Source organism: Acinonyx jubatus, chromosome C2, assembly GCF_027475565.1.
Source record: "Acinonyx jubatus isolate Ajub_Pintada_27869175 chromosome C2, VMU_Ajub_asm_v1.0, whole genome shotgun sequence".
Classification (NCBI taxonomy): Eukaryota; Metazoa; Chordata; class Mammalia; order Carnivora; family Felidae; genus Acinonyx; species Acinonyx jubatus.
The window spans coordinates 45,072,440-45,097,027 of NC_069384.1; the positions used below are offsets into that span (position 1 = coordinate 45,072,440).

At 35.4% G+C, this 24,588-nt stretch overlaps 1 protein-coding gene across 7 annotated transcripts in view; it reads left to right on the top strand.

Annotated features, from left to right (window-relative positions):
- The window catches only part of EPHA6 (EPH receptor A6), an 856,998-nt gene extending 832,747 nt beyond the window's left edge, over positions 1-24,251 (top strand). For all 7 annotated transcript variants that reach the window (XM_027077585.2, XM_027077587.2, XM_027077586.2 and 4 more), the window contains 4 exons: positions 8,166-8,359; positions 10,771-10,842; positions 20,118-20,267; positions 21,220-24,251. In XM_027077585.2, the coding sequence (XP_026933386.1) occupies positions 8,166-8,359; positions 10,771-10,842; positions 20,118-20,267; positions 21,220-21,334 (531 nt within the window). In that variant the 3' untranslated portion in view covers positions 21,335-24,251. The remainder of the gene's footprint in view (positions 1-8,165; positions 8,360-10,770; positions 10,843-20,117; positions 20,268-21,219) is intronic.
- Positions 24,252-24,588: the final 337 nt, after the last annotated feature.

The window sequence follows — 24,588 nt, forward strand, 5'->3', positions numbered from 1 at the left end:
TTCTTTGTACTCATAAACTATTTTTCCATAGCTTCTTAGTCTTAGTTTGTCAGGACAGACTCTGGCCCTGTCCAGATTTTTGTCTCCCTGCATTTGCATTTGGAATTCTGTGGGAAACAGACCATTCAATGAAAGCTAAATCTAGACATAGAGGTTACAAAAACCCAAGATGCAGAGATGTTACCAAAGGTCCTGCAGATTAAGACTGCAATTTCAGTGACTCTAGAAACAGCTTTTTTAGCTAAAAGGTACTCTTGCAAGTACTAAATCCAGTTCTCTTCTCTTCCTTAATGAGGAGACAGAGACTTGCCCAACTACTGAGTTTGTTAGTGACAGTTTCGGACTTTGATGCAGTACAAGTGACACCTTTACTAATGCTCTTTCCATGACTTACTCATTGAAGCAGTGTTACATATAAAGTGTTAGTCATCTGTCTTAACAAGCATGACTTTCTACTGTTAGGGGTAAAAGCTTTTCCAGATGACAAGTCTTACCATCAACAACCTTTCACCTTGGAAAGTCCTACGGTTCATATCGTTCCCCATTTTGTCCACTCATTCAACAGTCCAAAAGGTGGTAACCTACTGAGGACAAACACTCTATACATTTTATATGTCCTTGACATTCTATGGTGAGTTCCAAAAAGTGAGATTTGAGAACTGCCTTAAGTGTAGACTTTTAAGAAACTTTTCATCTTAAAGTTAAAATGAGGAAATCTTCAGTTTCCACGCCCTAATGATCTACAAATTACAAATGAGCCTCTGAAAAAAAAAATTGTTTCTGCCTGTACTTTATTCATTCCCCTCTCTATCCCCCTTTTTTCTTACTGTACCCTGAATTTAATTTGGGTCTTGACTGCCTTTCACTGAATTTTAAATCCTAGATGTTGAAAAATATTGAATAACAAAATAAATATAAGATTATAAATGTTATTTTCTTATGACCACTTCTTTCCTTCTTTTTTTTTCTCTCCCATGTAGATGCAACCTTTATATTGCATATTAGGAAAATAGGTTACCGGTGTTTTCAGTATTATTGTATTACAAGTCCAAATATCCTAATATGTATAAGTAATCATTATCACAAAAAGTGAGTGTATACTGGGACCCTTTGCTTCACCTTCCCCCTTTTACCTGAAATTATAGGTTTTCCACAAAGCAATGATGAATATTTAGAGGGAAGATAAAAATAAAACCACTTCACATTCCATTTACTAGTATACATTTCAGTAGACTAAAATTTTGAGACAGTTTCTTTTAAAAGAAAGTATGAATAACTAAATTCAGTGTGCTTCTTTTTGGAGATACTCAGCAGTTTTATAACACAAAATGTGATTCCCTGTATAGCCCAAGCGGTCCTTGTTCAATGGTATTGTTCAGGGATGTCTCAGCATCTTCATATTGACTGTCTACTTCTTGTTTGCCTGGTTTAATAAAAGGTGCACCTTTTCCTGCTTTGATTCAGAAACTGTCAACACAATTGGAAAACTCATCAGATTCAGCAAGAACAGAACAGTCTGCTACGTGCCCCAACTGAGCCTTATGTTGATTCTAGACTGCTAAAAATTGCAGTGTCGATGACAAGGAACCAGTACGGTCTGTTTAGAATAACCAGCCAGGTTTTAGATAATAAATTCTGACAGAATCTAATTCCTTCTACCTCTGCATGGAAATTATTACTGCAGTCATTTTCATATTTTTTCACTTTATTTTAATTTTCTTCTTGCATTTTTAAATAAGGGTTTAACTTTGTATAATTCTTCTCCACAGGATGACAGCCTACAACTATCATAAACCAAACTGTTACAAAATTCTTTCTAGTTAATCATTACCCCTTCATATCCTAAAACAACAAACCTCAATTAGTCTTTTAGACAAAGTACCCCATATGCTTCTGCTTCCTTGTCAGTCCTTAACTAAGGAATCAGAAAACACCTATAAAACAAAACTACTCACAAAAGACATGTTTATGAAGATAAAGGTTAATATAGGTTTTCTCAAGCTGCCCATAAAATAGTTTTCATAGATCACATATGTGACCATTGAAACTATTTTTTGACTTGACAAGGCATTGTGCTGGATGCTGGAAACCTATGGGAAAAAGAAACAGTTTCTGCTCTTGAGGGGCTCAGCTCGTCCAGCTGAAAGAGCACAAGTGTTTTGTGGTGGCCAGAGCAAAGACTGGACACAGCCAAATGTGGGGACTGGGAGCCAGGCTCCTGCAGAATTTCAGATATGGGAGGATGGGATCACAGCCCCACAGTCAAGATTGCTTTGCATGGGCTGTGGGAGATGATTGCAGAAGGGAATGAAAGGCAAGGACACCAGTTAGGAGGCTGTTATCAAAATGGGGAGTAAATCATTGGGAGAATTTAAAATGGAGCAGATTTGGAATACATGAAGGTAGTAGAATCAGAACAACTTAAGTTATTTTTGAGTATGAAGGCAGAGAGAGAGATCCACATGACTCCTTGATCTCTGCCTTGAGTCATGAGAAGAACAGCGGTACCCTTTGCAAAGGACAGGAATTCCAAAGGAGGAATGGGATAGGTTTTGAACAAAATAAATCTAAGATATCTGTATGACAGCCTCATGAAGTTCTATGTCACGTAGGCGATAGATCTGAAACCCAGCAGCGATAGCCAAGCATACGCTGTGTACTGTGGCAGGCACACGCACATAGGTGAGAGTGAAGCCTGGAGGGCGCAAGAGCGTGAGAGAGACTCAGGACCTAATTCTGGCGGAATAAGTCAGGCATGTGGCTCAAGGCTCAGCACAGATGTTCTTAACCACTACCGTGATTCAGAGGCTATCAAGATGATCTTATCAGTCTGTTTTTCAGGAGATTATTAGCTATGCAATAACAACCCAATCTATTTATCAGCTTGAGCTTCGGTTTTCTTACCTATAAAATATGCATAACCATACTCACATAATAAAGTAATTTGAGACCTAAATAGAGACTAAATAAAGTGAGCTATGTTAAAACACCTAGTCCAGAGCTTGGCACGTAATAAGCTCACAGAGTTATATATGTTACTTGAATCTGAAACCAGAAAGCTCATAGGGAATTGAGCGCAGCATTGCCCAGCCCCCAAATTCTTTCTTCTACTGTGTCCTGTCTTTACCAGTTGACCAAGTTCAAAAACCTGTCCTGCCATATCTAATCTTAACCCTATCATGTGTTCTTGTCAAATCAGTCCACTTTTGTACACCACGGCCATGGCCTCCGCTAAGGCCATCCTGATCTCTAGCCTGGATCCCTACAAGCCTCCTTCCTGGCCTCCCACCTCTCCCCATCCCAGGTGCACTCTCCACACTGCAGCCAGAGCGAGCTTTCCAAAGGCAAATCTGGTGTCATTTACTTGCTAAAACCCTAAACCCTTTGCAAAAGAGTCGTTTGTAGCATACAAAATCATTCATGATCCCAAGAAATATAATTTTACATAACCTTCCAGCCTCAAATCTTACCATTCCTCTCTTTGAAGATTCTAGTCTAGCTGCAGGAATCTACTTTCATTCCCTGATCAGGTCATATCTCCCTCCCTTCAGCCTGACCAGTTGACCCTGCTACCTTCTCCATTTCCTGTAAGATCCAGCTCACCTCCTCTGAGAAGCCTTCCCAAGACTGGGTTAGGCACTCTTTCCACATGCTCCTGTAACTCCCTGTTCTACTGGCATTTACTGTATTCAAACTCCCCAGTCTTCTTCGCCAGAATATGTGTTTCCAAAAGACAGAGGTATTTCTTACTCATTTGTTAACTCTTATATATAGTGTACATAGTATATATAGTGTGTATATATGTATATATATATATATATATATATGTGTGTGTGTGTGTGTGTATATATATATATATATATATGTGTGTGTGTGTATATATATATATATATATATATATATATATATATCTTTGGATGAATACATTTAAAAAGCTATTAGAAAGATGTTGCTGTCTGTTAACCATTTGTGGATCATATTGCTTAATCTTTCTTTGGCTCCCTCAAAGCCAGAATTTTTAGGTGTGCAATCTTAGGCAAGTTAAATCTCTCTATGTTTACATTCATTATCTATAAGGTAGGGATAACGATAGTACCTACCTCATAGGGTTATTGTGAGGATTAAAAGAGTTGATACGTGTAAATCATTTAGAACTGGTACCTGGAAGTATCCAAGGGCTGTCATTAAGTGTTAGATGTTATTGTCACTGTTGTTATTCTTGTTATTACTATTATCCTATAAGGAACCTTCATGTTTGACACCTGACATGAACCAGGGCTCAACACATTTCACAAGGTCACAAGTTAAATGATTGAGGAAACTTAAAAGTCAGAGGTCCTCAAGAAGAAAAGTCATGAGTTCCCCAATCCTCCCACTGTCCCCACAGAAAAGCATCCTAGGGCCAGACACAGTCCTGAATTCATTATGGGTAAAAGTTCTAGATGAGAGACCACACTCTCTTATCACTCTCTCCTTTTCTAGAACAATTATGAGAGCAATTCTGTCAGAAGAGAATATGAAAGCCTGCTTGGCACCAAGCAGTGTGGCCTTGGGTGTTAACTGTTTATGAGAGTTGTCTAGGAGAGTGACCTTGAGGTCACTGGGAGTGGCCTCCAGACAGGAGGAAGAAGCCACCAGTCTTACAGAAAGTTGAGTTTGAGTCCAGTCCTTCTCTCCTGGAGAAGAGCAAGCCCCAGCGTCACCAGTTTTTGTCCAAGCAAGCCAGAGTGAGATCATGAGATCATTTTGGAGAATGCTGCGTGACGCACCAATTTTTTAGTAATACTTCCTTCGGAGGGGACTTGAAATGCTGTCATGCTTGTACCGTGAATCCATCTTGGGTAGCTTGAAACTTTGGGTTTTCTAAGAATCTGCTATTCTACCGAAACAAATCCAAAATTTTCTTCTAATAGCGTTGTTTTGTTCAATAACATTTATTTATGTGTCAAGCACCATACTAAATGATGAGAATATAAAATCTACAGACATAATTCCTGCTTTCAGGTATGAATAGCCTTAGAGGAAAAGCAGATGAATGGTTACAATACAATGTAATAGAAGCAATAATAGAAATGTGTACAAGACTCAGAAGCATTCAGAAATGACTCTGTTCAGCCTGAGATAACATTTTGCAAACTATGAAGTAAACATGTGTTTGATTTACCCAGAATATAAAATTCAGGATCCAGATAAAAACATTGAAGTCCAATTGCCAAGTGCCATGACAAAAGGTAACATGGCAATCACTCCTAAAATTGTGTTAGTTGATATAAAATTGGAACGGAAGGTGTTATCATGAGAACTGAAAAACATTTCTGAGGAATGGTCAGAGGAAAAGTTTGAAAGCTAAAGGAACTAGATTTAAATGCTAACTCTGCCATCTATGCTGTGTGGATTTAGGCAATTTTCCTAACCTCTCTGAGTCTAAATTATTTCACTTAAGAATAGGGATAATATGGGGAACCTGGCTGGCTTAGTCAGAAGAGTGTGCAATTCTTGATCTCAGGGTTCTGAGTTTGAGCCCACATTTAGGTGTAGAAATGACTTAAATAAATAAGACTTTTTAAAAATAAATAAATAAATAAATAAGAATAGAGATAATAATAACTACCATACTGAGTTATTTTAATCAGTCAATGAACATGCAAATCACCTAACACATGATGAATATTGAGTAAAAGCAGCTAATTTTTTTTTTCTTCGAAGTGTGGCCTCAATTGTCATCTATTTTATTCTATGCACTTATAATTAGGTAACTGTGGTCAATCAACTAGAGAGCTCTCCTAGGGTAGGATTTTAAAGTCTTTTTATAATGGAATTCTATCCTATTTTTCTTTTTTATTATTATTTTTTTTTATTCTCAAGTTAGTGTACAGTGTAGTCTTGGCTTCAGGAGTAGAATCCAGTGATGCATCTCTTACATATGACACCAAGTGCTCATCCCAAAAAGTGCCCTCCTTAATTCCTGTCACCCTTTTAACCAACCCTCCACCCCTTCACCCCCATCAACCCTCAGTTGGTTCTCTGTATTTAAGAATCTTTTATGGTTTGCTTCCTTCTCTGTTTTTATCTTATTCTTCCTTCCCTTCCCCTATGTTCATCTGTTAAGTTTCTAAAATTCCACATATGAGTGAAATCATATGATATCTGCCTTTATCTGACTGACTCATTTCACTTCACATAATACCTTCCAGTTTCATCCATGTTGTTGCAAGATTTCCCTATTTTCCATCACCAAGTAGTATTTCATTGTGTGAGATAGATATAGATATAGATATAGATATAGATATAGATATAGATATCCCATCTTCTTAATCCATTCATCAGTTGATGGACATTTGGTCTCTCCTTAATTTGGCTATTGTTGATAGCACTGCTATAAACATGGGAGTGCGTGTGCCCCTTCAAATCAGCATTTTTGTATCCTTTCCTATACTATTTTTCTTAGTTACTTTTCAAAACTATCTACAGTAGTTTTGATATACTAAAAAGTGTTGTAAAATATCTTAAAATCCAAGCCTATTCAGTAGCAAAAATAATCAGAAAACAGGTAAAAAAAAATCCTGTTCAATAATGAGATAAAATGAATTAAAAAAATGCTATTATCCTGATGGGTTAAAGTGTTCTGGTCGCAAAGACACTGATGGGGTTGTGAGAAATCCCCTATTACAAAAAAGCTAAAGCTTAGCAGCTAAGAGGTTCTGGAAGGCATATTATTGCTCCTTTTTTACAAACTGCCTGTAGCATAAATTATGGATATTTCAGGGTCCTGTCAAATAGTGGCCATTAAAAAAGAAATTAAGAATTAAAGAAAGCATGTAGATATTGCTACAGTAAAGAGAGGTCTCCTGTTAGCAATATTAGCACTTGCATTTTTGTATTTCTATTGTTGATGAGGGGCAGGGATGAGGTTGAATTGTGCCTGTCTTTAACTATCAGTCTGTTCCTCAGTTTCCCACCTCAAAAATGGGGAATGAACCCTTTTCCTTGTCTTTCTCCCAGAGAGGATATAAGAATAAAGGGTCACATGAATCCTTTGAGCACTTCACAATAAATAAATAAATAAATAAATAAATAAATAAATAAATAAGCAAGCAAGCAAGCTGTATAAATTCAGAGTCAATTATATCATATTACTAGGAAATTCTCAGGTGGGCTGTATATGAAGTAGATGATAATCCTGCTTTATGTTCTGTGTGATTTCCTAAGTAAAACAAAACAAAACAAAACAAACAAAAAAACTTACTATCATCATTTGTTACTCTTAACTTTGACTTCTCATAAGATTCCTTTCACTAGAGCCACACTGTCCTGTACAGTAGCCATTAGCCACATATGGCTATTTAAATTTAAATTTTAACTAATTAAAATGAACTAAAATACAAAATTCAGTTCCTCAGTCTTATTACCCACATTTCAAGCACTCAACAGGTACATGTGACTACCTGCTGTCATGTTGGACAGAGAGAACATTTCTGTCATCACAGAAAGTTCAATTGGACCTTGCTGGCCCCAAGGATACTCAGGCTGAATGACCCTAATGCTCTGTGGCCTTAAGGTAACCATTGATAGCATTTCAAGGATTGAATGACCCTAGAAGTTCTGAGAGTACTTCATAATCACATCAGTGTCAGACTAAGGGAAAGCCAGAAGTAAGCAAAGAGAAATTAAATAAGCAATAAAGAAGAAAGAAGGAATGATAGCCAGCAAAAGAATACACACTGACATTATTATAAAAGGATAAAAAATGACTCAGAAGTTCAGTGCTTCAGCAGAGGTATAATTTTACTTAAAACATTTGCCACAGGTGGTTTGCACAAAATGCATCAATCCAATGCTGACTTTCTGATGTCCTAATTGGGTTTTCAGACATTCCAGCTAAATCACACAGGAACTATTTCTTGAAATTGTGATGAAGCTTAACCTCCCTTCTGAATACGTCATGTTTAAAAACATTTTCCTCAAAGAGGTGTCAGCAGATATTAATGTAGATACTTGCAACTTGTGTGTTTATCTTTGTTTGGGCTGCTTGTACTCACAAGTAATTTTCATGTTTACCAAAATTTTGGCCTCTACTTCCTATATAAAAAGGAATTATAATTTAGCATATATTGTGTTATTTGTTCCAAAAAGTAAGAGACTAACCTATGTATGTTTGCATTTAGGTCATTCTGTCCATTGAAGAAGGCTATAGACTTCCGGCTCCCATGGGCTGTCCAGCATCTCTACACCAGCTGATGCTCCATTGCTGGCAGAAGGAGAGAAACCACAGACCAAAATTTACTGACATTGTCAGCTTCCTTGACAAACTGATCCGCAATCCCAGTGCCCTTCACACCCTGGTGGAGGACATCCTTGTGTAAGATGCATCGTGTCGATTTTTCCCCCTCAACAATCATTTCTTTCAGGCTATAGACAAGACTAACAGGTAGAGAGGAGAAAGTTTACTGTAATAACTGTCTAGTTGCCAACCTTTTAGAATATTTTATACAAACCATATTTTGTTTATCAGCTGAAAAAATAATTTATTAACATTGTTAAATGGATTTTTTTTAAAGAAAACAGGTACTCCTTTTGTTCTCTCCATATCTAATCTTTCTGAATTACTTTATATATATATATATATATACACACACACACACATATATATGTACATATATATACACATAAAAATATATGTATATATATGTATATATACATATATATGTATATATATGTATATGTGTATATATATGTATATGTGTATATATATGTATATGTGTATATGTATATATATATACACATATATATATATTCTTTTTTTTAACCTGTGGGCATCTTTGGTATTTGTATATCTTTTTTTTTATTTACCTATCCTTCCTTGCCTCTGTAAGTAGTATTGGTATATATTTGCAGCCTCTTTAATTTTCTTGTCCATTCTATGTTCTGTCCCTCTATTTGAAATGGCAAGCAAGACAGGGGCAATTTGTGAATCAGCCAGGAGTGAGGATGTTTCCTGCTGATATGATCACACCCAGCTATTGTTACTTTCCATTCCTAAAACCAGAAAAAGACAAATGACAAGACAAGAAAATGAAGGCGCTCATACACCATTTTGTGAAAGTCAGTAGAGTTGAGAAGATCTACTCCTCTCTCTCTAAAAATCAGTTATAAGAAGAGGGGAGTGTAGAAGAAAAGAAACAGTACTATCTATGTCTGAAAAGATTACATTTAAAATATTTTCAGACTGAGAATATATGTCTTTATTTAGCCAAATAGGACTTAGAAATACCCAAAGTATTTCCAAAGCTCACTTTCCTAACTCAGGGGACAGCCAACAGGATATACAGATGTTCAACTTTAGGTCATAGGTTCAAGTCGGTGCAGGTTTTAGTATTAAGGCCAAAGGCTCTTCAAGGACTACTTAAAGCAGGCCTCAGTTCACTGCAGAGCACACAAGAATTCACCTCTAAATCACTAATTGGCAGCCTCAGTAAAGTGAAGCCAAGCATGAAATAGCTAGAGATTAAATTATTACTCTAGCCCATCTTCCCTAAAGCAGTCCAACAGAGGAAGTTTAAAGGGCGGCAGGGGGAGGGGAACGATTTAGGATTTTATCATGAAAGGGCAGTCATTGAAGGATTTTAAGCAAGAGAATGGCATGATCACATTTACATTTCTGCAAGATCACTCCAGAGCTGATTTAGACTGAGTGCAAAACAAGGAACAAGACTGGAAACAGAGACAGATGCTTATAGAAACTCAAGATAGAAAAGATTAGGGCCTGACTCATGAAATGGGAAAAAAGCGTGGGGTCAGGAGATAAGAGAATGGATTTATTATCAGGCAAGGAAAAAAATGTGTCTTGGTCGCCGATTGAATATAGAGGGAGGAGAGAGAAGAATCAAGAATTTTGTCAAAGTTACTTTCTTAGACAAGCTGGCTGATATATTACCACTAAGAGAAAGAGAAAGAAGGATAAGGTTCTAGAATAGAAATGAGACCATTTCAAGTAAGCTGAATTGAAGGTGCCTGTGGGGTGTGTGTGTGGAGATGTCCAATAGGCAGTTATATGTGTAGGTTGAACCTCAGGTGGAAAGATCTGAGCTGAAGATTTGAAGATCATCAACATAGAGACTATAGCTGAAGATTCATGAATATTAAGATGACCCATGGAGACTATAAAGTATGCAAATTAACACAGGGAAAGAGCACAACACCAAGATTTAAGAAATAAGTTGAAGGAGAGTACCCAGAGGAGACTGAGAAAGAAGAACCGGACAGGTAATAATGAAAGCAGAGAAAGAGCAGTGTCATAGGAGCTAAAAAAAAAAAAAAGAAACAAACAAACAAACAAACAAAAACAATGGGGAGAGTTTTCAAGGAGTGTAATGCCCCAAGTCTTCACAAAGCTTCAGTAAGATAAAAAGTGACGTGGGCCCATTGAATTTAGCAACAGAGTTGGTCAGGTATTTATGCGCAGCCTTAGCGAGAGCATTTGAATAACGTTGTGTGAGACAGACTGCAATGAAGCAGAAGTAAATATGAGGTCAGAGAGAAGAGCAATACAAAGCACTAAGAAGCCTGTCTCTGAAGAGAAAGAGAAGTAGTTGGAGAAAATATTTCTTGGTTTTTGTTTTTATATGTCTTATTGAAGAGATGGGTATGCATTGACATGGAAGAGAAAGAGCTAACAGAAAGAGATCATGCAGTGAGTGTGCATTAATGGAAAAGAACTTTGGTTATCTATAAACTGAACTCATTTAATCTGAGCCTTTCATTGTGGTATAGGGTTAATGGACCCCACAGCCAGTGCCCATCAACAGAGCTCTCTAACTGTTCTATGGCTGTAGAAGCAGGCAGGTAAGAACCTTCTTTTTGAAGAAAAGTAGATAAAACTATTTCTTTCCTGCTTTTTCAAGATTATGAATGTTTATCGTACTTGGAAAATAATGATGAAGACTCTAAGATGAGAAATATGCCAAAAAGTCAAAATGATCCTGAGGTAAAGTCAACATGAGGGCTTGTGTCTTAAGGCCAGAAATTTATGGTTTGATGTTATATGCGGTGTCCTGTGGACAGGCCAGCAAATGGCAAGTCTGTGATGGCACCACCACACATGGGCAAGAGTTGCATACTTTATATAAAGTTGGCAGTTTCATTTGATGACTGATTTGCTGTCCTTGTTTCTGATAAAAATATATGGGCTAGTGTTTTCTGCTGTTAATGTACTTTTGTTTGAGGGGCACCTGGGTGGCTCAGTTGGTTAACTGTCCGACTTCGACTCAGGTCATGATCTCACAGTTCATGGGTTTGAGCCCCACCTCGGGTTCTGTGCTGACAGCTGGGAACCTGGAGCCTGCTTCAGATTCTGTGTGTCCCTCTCTCTCTCTCTCTGCCCCTCCCTTGCTTGTGCTCTCTCTCTCTCTCTCTCTCTCCCTCCCTCTCAAAAATAAATAAGCCTTTTAAAAAATTAAAAAATATATTTTTTGTTTGAGAAACAAAAGGAACCAGAGTTCTAAGGGTACTAGGCCTAACCATTATCACCATTCTTATTTTCACAGCAGCCTGAGAGGGTTACCCTTATCTACCCCTTCACCTCCAATGCCACCTACCCACCCTGTCCCTGATCCCAGAGAACTGGGACTGTTTAAGGGCAAGAGATGTGGTATGAAGGATAGCATGTTAGCTGAAGAATGTGTGGTTTGTTTTATGAACTGCCCCATCTACCCCCCAAGTCCCAAAGCCCAGTCATCTGTCTCCAAGTGATGTTGGTTTAAAGAAACATGACAGAGAATAGAATTTCAGTCTTTCCTCCCATTTATCTTTCAAACAGGTAAAGGAGTTTAAGTGTATAATCCACGGCAACTCTGATTAAACCCTCCTGTACTGTTATTAAACATCAAGTATTCCCAGACTCCCAGGTTTCTCCCACACTTCTACACTGACATAACTCTCTCATCCACTAGGGTCCCTATGGTTTTTATTCTACTCTAATTGCTTTTTTCTCAAGAATTCACCTGAGAAGCTTTTATCCTTTCTTTTGACAGAATAGTAAGAGGAGAAGAAATTAAAGGCAACAAAAGGGATGAGGAAAGCTGTGAAACCCACAGCTCAATAATTTTATACTAGCATATCAGAAATTTTATAAATCTTGTATCGGCAGTTTTTCCTTTCAAAACACAGGACACCCAATAGAAAAAATGTTGGTCAGAGAAAGCTTTCATTGGAACAGCGCTTCTAAATAATGCTGATATTCTCATGCCTGGCATGCTCCCATGGGGATATGCAGAGCTCTATAATTCTGAGAATTCTTACTTTCTGTCCTACTCAAGTATGTGGATATATAAGTGAGCATAGCAATATTATAACTTTAAATCCAATTGATTAAAAAAAATACCTTGTATACTTTATATAAAGTTGTAAAAAGTACCTTATAATGTAGGCATTCATCCTTTTATAAATGTGAATTTCACACTACCTTCACTTTTATTCATTCTACAATGTTGCCTTATAACCTCCTTTTGAAGAAGTATTTGTAGCTGTCACATGGTGCACAGCCCCTGGGAGAAGAGGCTCACTTTGAGGCCAAGGCTATATGGAGAATGGCATCAGGAGCAGTTCCTGGCCATGACCTTTGAAACACCTCTTGCTCCCTTTCCCCTGGCCCTCATAATAAATGCTATAGCTACTCTCAACCCCAGGCCAAGCATACTCCCATGAGGCCAGGGTTACATGTGAGGTCCGGTGATTTAATAGTATAAAGTGAACTGATGACTATATGGGTGCCCCTTCAACCAGCCCAACCTTCCCCCACCACACCCACATTATTCTACACATTCATTCTCCAACCTCTTCAGCTCTTACCCCTGATTCCTCCATTCACTCAGCAGACTGAGTGCACTAGGCTGAAGTCAGCTGGCCAGTGCCTTTTTGGACAGTGCTACCATATGATGGGAGAATAACACTTTCCTCCAGTCCCTGCTCTAGATCCCGAGCACTAACAAAGAATTTTACACATTATGAGCTCTTTTGACAACATCAGGTGAAAAGGTGGCATTCAGGGATGGGAAGCTGTTGACCCAATGGGCCAGTCATTGATAGTCACCTGCCTCAGAAATCATGTTCTGCCAAGTTCAAGACACTTAGAAATATTCTCACTGCCCACTGGGCCATAGTTAGGGATCTTAGAATATTTTAGCTGTTAGAAGCTAGAACCACCACTTTCCTTCCTATTGAACTTTCAAGCACTTGGCTACCTACTTGGCTTCATGATATGTGAGTCATGAAGGTAGGAAAAAGTTCAAACCAGTATCAAAATTGAGAACCTCTGCTTAGAGAACCACAAGTAAACATTACAAGGTTAAATGGTACTACCTCTTCTGTACCATTTATAAAGCACTTGGAATGTTGTCTTCTGAGGGCAATAACTTTCAATTTGATATAAAATTTTCCATTCATTTTGAAAAGATCTTCCTCAATGCTGTCTAGGCTTTAGCACTTGCTAAAATCAGTTATCTCTATATACCAAGTCATGGATAAACTTATTTTGTTTAATTTTTTTATAACTAGAACTTTTAGTGGTATTTTCCATGACATAAATGACTGGCTCACCAAAACCAGTGTTGTAATTGATTGATTAGCAATCTTTGGGGGAAGGAAGACAAAATATTAAATGTTAATCAGGAAGTGTGAACCTTCCACCTGTTAGAAAACCTAAATTTAATTCACATGAACTGTTGGAACAAGCTACTGATAATACTGATATTAATACCAATACTAACACTGATAAAAATCCCAATATATATCATCAATAATAACTATTATCACCATTTGTTGAAAGCTTAGTGTGTGCCAGTTATTGTACTAGGTACTTTTATCTATTAGGTCATTTACTCCTCACTATAATTATCCCCATACCTCACATAAGGAAATGGAGACTCAAAGAGTATAGCAAGTAATTAGTGGATTGGGTATTTTAACAAGGCCCACCAAATGCAAAGCCCTTGTTCTTTCCACCACACAGTATGCAATCATGCAAAATGTCAAGATATTTCCCAATATGGCACTGTTTCAGAAATACGAATATAGGAAAAGAGGATACATTTTTTTTTTACATTTCCAAATAGGTTTTCTCTGGACTAATCAGACTTCATAGATGGAGTATATTAAAAGCCCAAAAATAATTTGCAGTGAGGCACAGTCTGTTATTTTATGTTCTACTAAGCCAATACAAGGAGGTAGAGTATATGCCTTCATTCATGGTAATAAGTAGCAAGCATATAGTCCATATATCCCCTCAACATCCTCCTACAATGTTCAGCCACTTGAAGAACATTACTTGAGAAAAAAAAGAGTAGTAACTATAACAAAATAGAGAAATGAGGAAAATATGGCAGCAACATAGTTCTAGGATTATATCCTCAGGCATTTTGTAGATTGAATTTTTCCAGTGTTGGCAAATATATGCTTTCCTTCTTTTCCTTGTTATGGTAGACATTACTAATCATCACAACACTCTTTCCCACTACACCCAAATGCTGCCATAGTATCCTTTTTAAGAACATATTTTGACAACCACTGCCAATGAACTATACTTAGCATGTGATAAGAAATCCATTTCTCTCCCTATATTATTTTCTTACAAGAATAGTCTTTCCTTGAGGTTCACTGATCTGTCACTCTGGCTGTAGGGACAATGCGCTAGGTGTTTAGAATTATGGGAGATTTTTAAGCAGTATTATTCCTACTCTGTATATTACTCCTAATGTTCAAACACATCTACAATATTGAAATTTTCATTCCTTCCTACCTTCCACCAGTTATCATCCTTATGGGAATTAAATAATCATATCAATTTTTAAAAAAACTTGAAGACACTGAAAATAAAACTTTGATGAAAAATAATTCATCCTCCCAATAGAATACTGTGGAGAGTCAGATTGTTTGGAACCATGAGATATCACCCACAAGCATGAAATAGGCACAAAATATATTGCATGGTTCTATGCATTTGAGATTTTATAGCATTTTGAGTAAAATCATACTTTAAAATTTTAAAAAGAATACTAAAATTCATTTACTAATTTAACTTGTGTTCAAGATTACTATTAGAGCTCATTGTAGAAAGAGCAAGGTTTTCTTTCTCTTTTTTTTTTTTAATTTTTTTAATGTTTATTTACTTTTGAGAGTGAGAGAGAGTACAAGCAGGAGAGGGGCAGAGAGAGAAAAGGAGACACAGAATCTGAAGCAGGCTCCAGGCTCTGAACTATCAGCACAGAGCCCGACACGGGGCTCCAACCCATGAACTGTGAGATTATGACCTGAGCCAAAGTCTGACGATCAACCGACTGAGCCACCCAGGCACCCCTCTTTTTCATCTGATTAAATAAATTCTTCCTTCAGAGTTTAGGTAGATATTTTATGTATTAGAAGATTATTTTATGAATTAACTAAATAGTGTGAAGTGTAATCCCTGAGTTATGAGATCAGAAACTCATGTGAAAGCTGTGATATTGAGTAAGTTGAATGCAGCTGCTATGGTTCTAGATCCCTAACCCTGTGCTACCTCACTCCACCTTTAGCTGCCTCTCCCTCCACTCTGAAACCTATAAAGGCAGAAGCAAAAATTTTCACAATACAAGGAACAAGTTAAATAAACAACATGTTCCTTAATAGGTTGACAATTATATTAATAGGCATTTACTCTTCAATTTAAGGGAACTAAATGAAAAGAGATCATTCATCATTAATCAGTCATTATGTAATGGACTAAACTTTTCTATAGAGAATATTTAAGTCTAAATCATCACTTATTTAATAAATTCCTATAATACTTTCAGCATTGTGCTAAGGTTGACAGAAAATAGAAAGATATGTGAGATATGGTCCCAGCCATCAGGGATTTTAACTTTATAAAAAAAATTCTTCTGTCTTACGGATTTTTCCCAAAGAAGTAATTCAACTAAAACAAAAAGATACATGTTGTAAGACTGCATAGTCATCTGTAATAAAATAATGTTGCTAGCCATCTAGGAGTCTAACTTCAGGGAATTAAATTACTAAGCATCAATATATAAAATATTATACACTCCTTTAATGTTTGAATACTATTAAAACATGTAAAATATTAAGAAATGAAATAAAAGCCATATAAAATAGAATGGACCCTACCTGTACAGTTCTGCTAACCATATATAAATGGAGGAGCTAGGGGAAAGAAAGTTATATTAGAGTAGTAACAAGAGAAAAGCCATTAAGCATGTGATGGCTTCATGTTAAAACAAGATCTTACCTTACAACAGTATTTCTCAAAGTATAACCTTTATTGAATCATTTTTAATCAATATATTACTATTATATTTGAGTCATAAATATAAAACATGGAAAACTTTTGAGGATATAAATCTTCTTGCTTTTTACTGGAAGTTTTAATACCTACTGATTAGCTATATGATAACTTTCTAAATTAAAAGACTAGTACTATTGTGAACTCAAAGGGCTCATTAGAGTAAAAACTTATTGGCTCTCTCAGGGCTACTTAATTTTACATATTTAGATGTATTACAAGTATGTGTGTGTGTGTGTGTCTGTGTGTGTATATATATATATATATATATATATATATATGTATATATATATATATATATATATATATATATATATATATTATCGAACCTTAAACTGTGTCATTACCTATTCTACCTATATTCCAGCCCTCTCTCTAACCTAAATTGACCATCATTTATACACTTAGAATTTACTAACTTTACCCCTTCCTCATTTTTCTGAGGAAAGTTGTAGACCCTTGACCTTCTGTTTTACAATATGTAGTTTTTTCAATGTGAGCTGCAGATTTTGCTGTAAAGACATTTCTCAGGTGGGCAGCTCCCACTAATCACCAAATAGCAGAAATTTCTATGTGCTCAGCAAATAGCAGACTGAATTTATCATTGTACATGGTTGATAAGAAAGGGCATTTATTGTTTATTAGGTAATATTCCAGAGAATTCATGTGAGGGTGATGGTACCCAGCCCTCAAAGGCAGAAAATAGCAGCATTTTTCAACTTCTTTATAAGATAAGGTGAAAGAAAAGTTATTGCACAGTGGATATGAACAATGAGGGGACCCTGACCTTACTAAATCAACTGCCAATGCAGTCGTAGAAAGGCCAAAGAGTAACTAGGTTACTAAAGATGTGTGGAGAGAAAGGGAATTATGGTAGTGAGACATTCTGGGAGCAAATAGTAAATGCTTTTCAACAGAGAAATAGACCATTTAAGTCATTTAGGACACAGAACGTCCTTCCACGACCTTTCTATACTAAGGATATAAAATTAGCAAATTACATTTCCACTCACCAATTACATGAAATTGTGAAATTTCAAAAGTTATTCCAGAGTTATCTCAGGGGATTGAAGTGCAAGTCATCAAACTTTATGCATCAAGAATGGGATAGGAGCATGAAGGGAAAGTCACTGAAGTACGTTCTTTTAATTTTGTTCAGTCTCAACAAACCTTTGACAAGTAATTAAAAGGTATGGGAGCCACACTGTTTTAGAATAGGACATTCAGTTTTCTAGTGTATGTGGCTTTATTTATGTTAACAAGCAATAAGGGTACCCTAGTCATTTTGATATTTAAACTTAGTGAACTTCCTACAGCAGTATTTCTTAAACTATGCTTTACAGAAACTGGTGAAACAATTTAGGAAAATAATGCAGAGGCTATTCTTAATCCTCTTATATGTTCACATTGCACATTAAAATAGTGAAGACTTGGAGAAATGCTATAATTAAAATTTCTGTTTAACTTTGTTTGCAATGGATATCTTTATTATTTTGTATTTTATATGAATTTTTGCTTATTTTATAATACTTATTAATACCTTTAGGAAATAAAAAATATAGCAATAATTACAGTATTTATTAGTAGATGCTATGATAGGTTTTCAACCTTTGGACATAACTATTCTTCATTAGGGTCAAATCATGAATCGTTCTGATACTAATTTGAATGAATCATCCCGCAATCAAAATAGCATTGCAATTTATTGTATAAAAGAAGAACATGTAGCTTTTAACAGCCTCCCAAGTTGTCAATACAGCAACAGAATTGAGTACTGGTAAAAAGGGTATAGTCACTGTTAAGAATAACCAGACTTAATATGGACCACTTGGTAGTCACAAGATACATGCATATAGCTTATGCAAATTCCAATTGTATATTAAAAGCAAAAGCCCTCTTTTTCCTCATTATTTCTCTTCACCTTCATCTCCACCTTCAACTAGACCCCAGTTTAGAAAAAGGGAAGTCAGTGTAGCAATCAAAGGAAAACCAAAGAAGTGAACCCTAGGCCTTTAGTGGGGACTGTGTCCTGAAAAATTCCAAGGGCCACTTTCAGACTTTTCATGAGTTGTTCCGTATGCAATTTGTATGGCCATGCAGAATGTCTCTGACTTTTGTGTACCTAAAGACCCAAGGCCTGGTGATTTAAGGGTAACTTAAAGGATTTTATGGGTAGTTTTGATTATTAGAGACTTTTCTTTTTTACCTTATGCACTAATCTTAACTCCCATTCTCATATATTTTTAACAGAATGATACCAGGGTCATATGGCATGCATACTCCATTCTACAGTGGAGGAATTCTTATTTCATGTGGTTTCATCATATGTGTTCATACACTATCAGTTTCTAGTTAAAGCTGAAATAGTTCAAATATGAATGGCAAAAACTACTATGATGAAGTATTCCAAATATGAATGTTAAAAACTATGGATCTAGTTAAGTCTCTATGGATTCCATCATTCTTCAATTTTATAAAAAATTCAAAGTGAAGTAAATGAAAGTTGGATTATCCTTCAGTATTCTAATAAAAATAATTCAATGGCTTGCCTCTAATGGGAATATTTTTCATTACTTAGAAAATACTGATTTGACTCAAATACCAAACATAAAAAAAAAGGTTATTGCTTTACTATTTAATGTAAACTCTAGACCTAATAATTTTTAAATGATATATTTATTACCCTAGAGGGCTAAAAACTCACTTATTACTATAAAAGCAATTTTACTGCCAGGTATTTTGTAAAACTATATAAAATATTTTTACAGTGTTCATGTATTTCTATAAGGAGAATAATATACTCTATTGCCAGAATCAGTTAAATACACAATTCTTAGTTAATTTTACTATAATTTGTAAGGTTACTTCCATGTTTATTCTATTTTTACCTTACATAAAACTATTATGTGTATTTACATACACATATATGTACATATATACACATACACAAATATGTATGTATGTATTTATGAATACACACACACCTGCTAGCCTTTCCAAAATAATACCTCTGTATTATTTTTATATTAAAGCTACAAAAATATCCCCAATTGGAATGCCCTTTGCATTAGATATTAGGAACAAAAATACAGATGTCTATAGGACTTACTGTAAGATCCATCAATGCTGGATTCCTTTTGCTTGTGAACCCAACCTTGCTTTGATTTTGCTTTGTTTTATACCACAGTAATATCTGTGTTTTGGTCTATCTTACCCTATGCATGGATGCATATGTAAATTTTATTCATGCAAGTGAGCTCTGTAACAGGGGAAATTACTTTTTAATAAATAATAAATATTTGTTGAATGTTTGAGAATAAATAGGTGGAGGACTGATCAGTGAATTCACTGTAAAAAGGAGAAGGGACTCTCACAGCAAATGCAAAGGCAAACGGGCATGGATTCAGTGGCAGGTTAGAAAGTGTAAGAGTAAACAGCCTGTGGCTAGTTACTGTCCTTTGGGGATGGATACTGGGCTATTCCTTATGTTTGAAAACACAAATGTATGCAAGAGAAAAAAGTAAATAGCAGTTAGCAAGATGCAGGTCTTCTCACATCAAGTATAAAACCCAATAGTGGCAAAAAGCAGAAAAAGAAAAACTGACAAATGAAAGTGACCAGATAAAAGTGGCTGATTTAAATGTGATAGAAAATTAGAGATTTTTTTAATGGAGTATGAGAATATTAGTCATAAGAATATTGTAAAAGGAAAAAAAAGTTGTTTTTATTTAATTTTTTCTTTATCTGACTGTTAAATGGATTTTTTTTTTTTTTTTTTTTTTTTTTTTAGAATGCCAGAGTCTCCTGGTGAAGTTCCCGAATATCCTTTGTTTGTCACAGTTGGTGACTGGCTGGATTCTATAAAGATGGGACAATATAAGACTAACTTCATGGCAGCAGGGTTTACGACTTTTGACCTGATTTCAAGAATGAGCATTGAGTAAGTGGTCCTAGGTTTATTATTATATTCAGACGCTGCACTCGGGAGATTACAAATTCAAATGCAGTATCAGGAACACCATGATTCAACTATTTCCTAAGGGTAGTATGGCATTTCCACATCTTTCCTCACCATTTCTGATTATCATTCCAGTGGAAATTGGATACTACACTGTTAACTATTTTCTGTTGGAAGAATGTGTTTAATTCAAATAGGTATTTTCAAAAATTGTAAATGCTTTCTGAAATACATATGACTCTCATTCACATCCTAGACTTTACATCAACATAGTTAACCTAGGCAAATTACTTATGACTCACATATACCGTCTATATTATAAATGTTGGACATTTTTCCATTGTCTCAAAAGTGATTCTTTGCCTGGATGCAGTAAAAATGTTCAGCATGTGCTTAACAGATAGCCGGTTGGTTGAACTATATGAAATTGCCATTATTTTGAAGTAATAATAGCAATTTCATATAGTTCAACAGAATACAATGGCATTTTATTCATATTATTGGATGACCATAGGGCTCCAATACAGTCCACATTATACATTCTACCCTATATATTATTTTCTAATGCTGTTGAAAAGTTGTGTCATTATCTAAATTGTATACCTTTTAGTTCTATGAAATGTCTGAACCTTACACTGGTACCTGAATTTGAAACATTTCTTTGTACCCTTAAATTTGAGGTTGACTTGATAGATTATCTGGTGCCAGGAAGAAGAAAAATGTAACAAACTCCTGATGTTCATTTATATCTTTGTTTAAACTCTCATTTTACCAGTTACACAATTTTTGTTAAATTCATAAGGCAAATCTGACATGGTGCATATCTTCTGTCTCTAAATCTTCATTTCCTAATTTGTCTTTACCAGATCTATGAACCAGATGTCCATATTCTCTCTCCTCTTCCCTCCCCTCTCTCTATCTTTGTCTCTTACAGTGATATTAGAAGAATTGGAGTCATACTCATTGGACACCAGAGACGAATAGTCAGCAGTATCCAAACTTTACGTTTACACATGATGCACATACAAGAGAAAGGATTTCATGTATGAAAGTACTACAAGCACTTGTGTTTTGTGCCTCAGCATTTCTAAAGTGAAAGATATCCTCTCTACTACCCTCTCTTCCGATTCTCCAAACATCACTTCACAAACTGCAGTCTCCTGTTCAGACAATGGGCACACACCTTTTGTTTATGCTTCCAACCCGGATTTTAAAATCACGCCTCATAGCTCCTCTCTGAGTTACCTGCAAATGAAACCCTGGCCCACTGCAGATTACCACTACACAATGGTAAATAACTCAGCATGGATGTGCAACTTTGTACAACAGTATTTGGGAAGTGTTCACAAACTTAACCTAAAGGAATTTTCCCAGGTGTGGCTTCCTTAATGATGGATGTATTTAGAGTTTGATGATATATGAAAAAGAAATAGTTGACCTTTCTTTCATGTTTTGTGATCAGGTAGCTTCCAAACTGACATAAATATGTTTTAGATAATTATATTCAACTCTGTGGATCATATTGTTACTTTATTTTATAATAGTTTAACTGTTAATGCCTGATGTTGTTAGACTTATTTGCAGCAATGACCAATGATTTCATTTGGTGAATTCTTGCCATATGTGACTGCGCTAAGAAGGGGGTTATCAGGGAGGAAGAGGGAGAAACACTCTGTGCTTTTCAATCTTCTAAGGCTGAGTTTGTCTATTCTTTTAAATTGACCTTGTAGTGTCCTACATATTTTGTAATAAGTGGTAGTTTAGAGGCTTTTCCCCTTTAATTTTTACTAACTACATTTCTCTCCTACATTATGAAGCTCACCCCAGAAAGATCAAGAGTGAGTCCAGTGTTCTAAAGGCTTTCATAGAGGAAGCATGAAATAAAACCATGTCTGTTCCCTTGGTTCACCTTCATAAGTTTGCAAAAGCAATTTTCAAAGCATTGATAAAATTAATTATTTTCAGGGGAATTGCTTTGAAAAACAGATCTAAGATTATAGCCTTAGATATAATGTAAAGAAGATTAATTTAAACAGAATTTTATGATAGCTGTATGAGGGCCCCAAGAATAAATACATTTGGCTGACAGTCTGATATTGGTGCATTTTGCAAGTTTAAGAACTTTTATATTTTGTTCATGAAAAATAAGTTAGTTACATGAACATGCTGAGCTGTTTTCCGAACCTCTCAAGAGACAAGTATGTCACTGCATGTTCCAAAGGTATGAACAGACCTAAAACATGAGCGTATATAAATTGTGTGTCAACCTGAGTCCATAACATAGTAACATAAAAATGTGAACACAGCTATAGTGTATTGTCATAATCTTCTCAGAGGCTGCAAAAAAAAAGGCAAATACATTTTTCAGTGAATTAAGCTGAGTCAATTTATCAAAATAGTACTGCTTGATGAATAAATTCAATTGTAAAATCAGCTGTTGCCTGAGAAACTAAAAAAAAAAAAAAAAGGCTACTGTGCTAGGTGTGGAAGAGTAGGGAGAATGTGTTAAGACAGAGGAAAAGGGGCAGGTTATCTAAAGATGCTGATTTAATAAGTCGGTTTTTCTTTGATTTAAGAGATAAAGGTGCCCAAACCACATTCTCCAATTCCTACCTAAATTACATTTTTTGCTAATAGCAGCTGTCTTGCTATTAAAGGAGACTCACTCTTTCTTTTATTCTTCTTTTAAGATTTGTTGACTGTCCCATTAGACTAGACCCTTCCACATACATTTCTTTTGCTGATTTATCTCCCAATTTTTGCCTACTGCAGCTTAATTTTTTCTCATTTCAAATAAAAATTGTATAGAACTAGAAGGAAGAGTCTTTAAAGTATTCCTTAAAGTATATTAAAAAAAAGAAAAAAGTGAGAAATTCATCACTTTTTAAGTAAGTGTGTCAGAAATAGCAACATTTTCTACCCATCACTTGCATGGCCATGCATCACTCATACACTATCTGCAGTTTGCTTGATACATTTACACAAATCTGGATACATTTAGAGGAAATATAAAATTTCCATATTTACTGTCTTCAAATATATATTAAATAAGAACAGATGTAAAACAGATTAAATTTATTAATCATATATATTTATTTTTATAATATAACAAAAAAGGTATTTAGAAACATAAGGAATAGAATAATTATGGTCTTCCATAGGACTCTGTCAGCAACATCTGTATACTTTGATGAAATAAATTCTATAAAGTATTTAAACTTCTTTGAGATGGGCATTCAGTACTTGAAAGATTAAAGTTCACTGTTAAGAATTTTTTTCTTAATACAGAGATCTTTTTTCTATATCTGATTTATATTTCTTTTTTTCTTCCCTAACATCTTCCTCTAGTATTATAAAACTACCTTTTCACTTTGTGTCTTACCTCAAATGCTCTTTAAAATTTCTTTAAAATTACATTTATATTCTTCAGAACTGTAAGCATGATAATCTTACGTGTAATTTTGAACCTCATCATGGTCAGAAATGTTGCGTGCACACATGATTGAAATAGGTGTGCATGATTAAACAGAAACATTAAAAAATAAGGATATCTATTTCTTCATTGACTACCAATCACAGACCCCATGATCCCAAGGATATTATAATATCCAGGAATATTAACAGTTAAATTGCCAAATTCATTTGGAAACTTTATAGGAAATATTTTGAGATTTACTAGTGTACCTGTCTAGTAATTAAAACTGTTTAATATGCATAAGTATAGAATTTAATTACATAAAGAAAATTAGTAACTTACATAAATCACAGCTTTCAGTAATGATTTTTGATAACTTCAATATGCATATACCTTCATGTACTTGCTTTATTTTAAATTTCCTATTTCACACTACTGAGAAGCTTTTGAGATTTTGAAAATCAGAGAGTTGAAAAAAACATTTTCATTTTATTTTCTGGGTGGTCAGTTTCCAATATATAACCAACTCAGTACCTCAGAGTATAAGGCATATTTGGTTGGGGCGGGGGGGGGGGAATGTAAAAACAATACACAAGAAGAGATGTTAGGTTTGTAAATCATTTAAAAAGCCATCAAATTACAAAGCTCTTGGCTTAACAAGAATCAAGAATTATAGCACTTTTGCACTAAGTTATCTTAGTTGTTGATAAGTAAGTTATGCATGCCATAATAAAAAAAATTTGTTATTTCACTCTGCATTACTCTTTAAAATCTATCCAGCTATCACCTGAATAAAACAGCCTTCTGGCTACAGTTCTAAGGCCTATCTCAGCCTATGAAGGGAAAACAAATCCAAATCCAATCCCTGAAAAGCAGTCTTTACAGAAG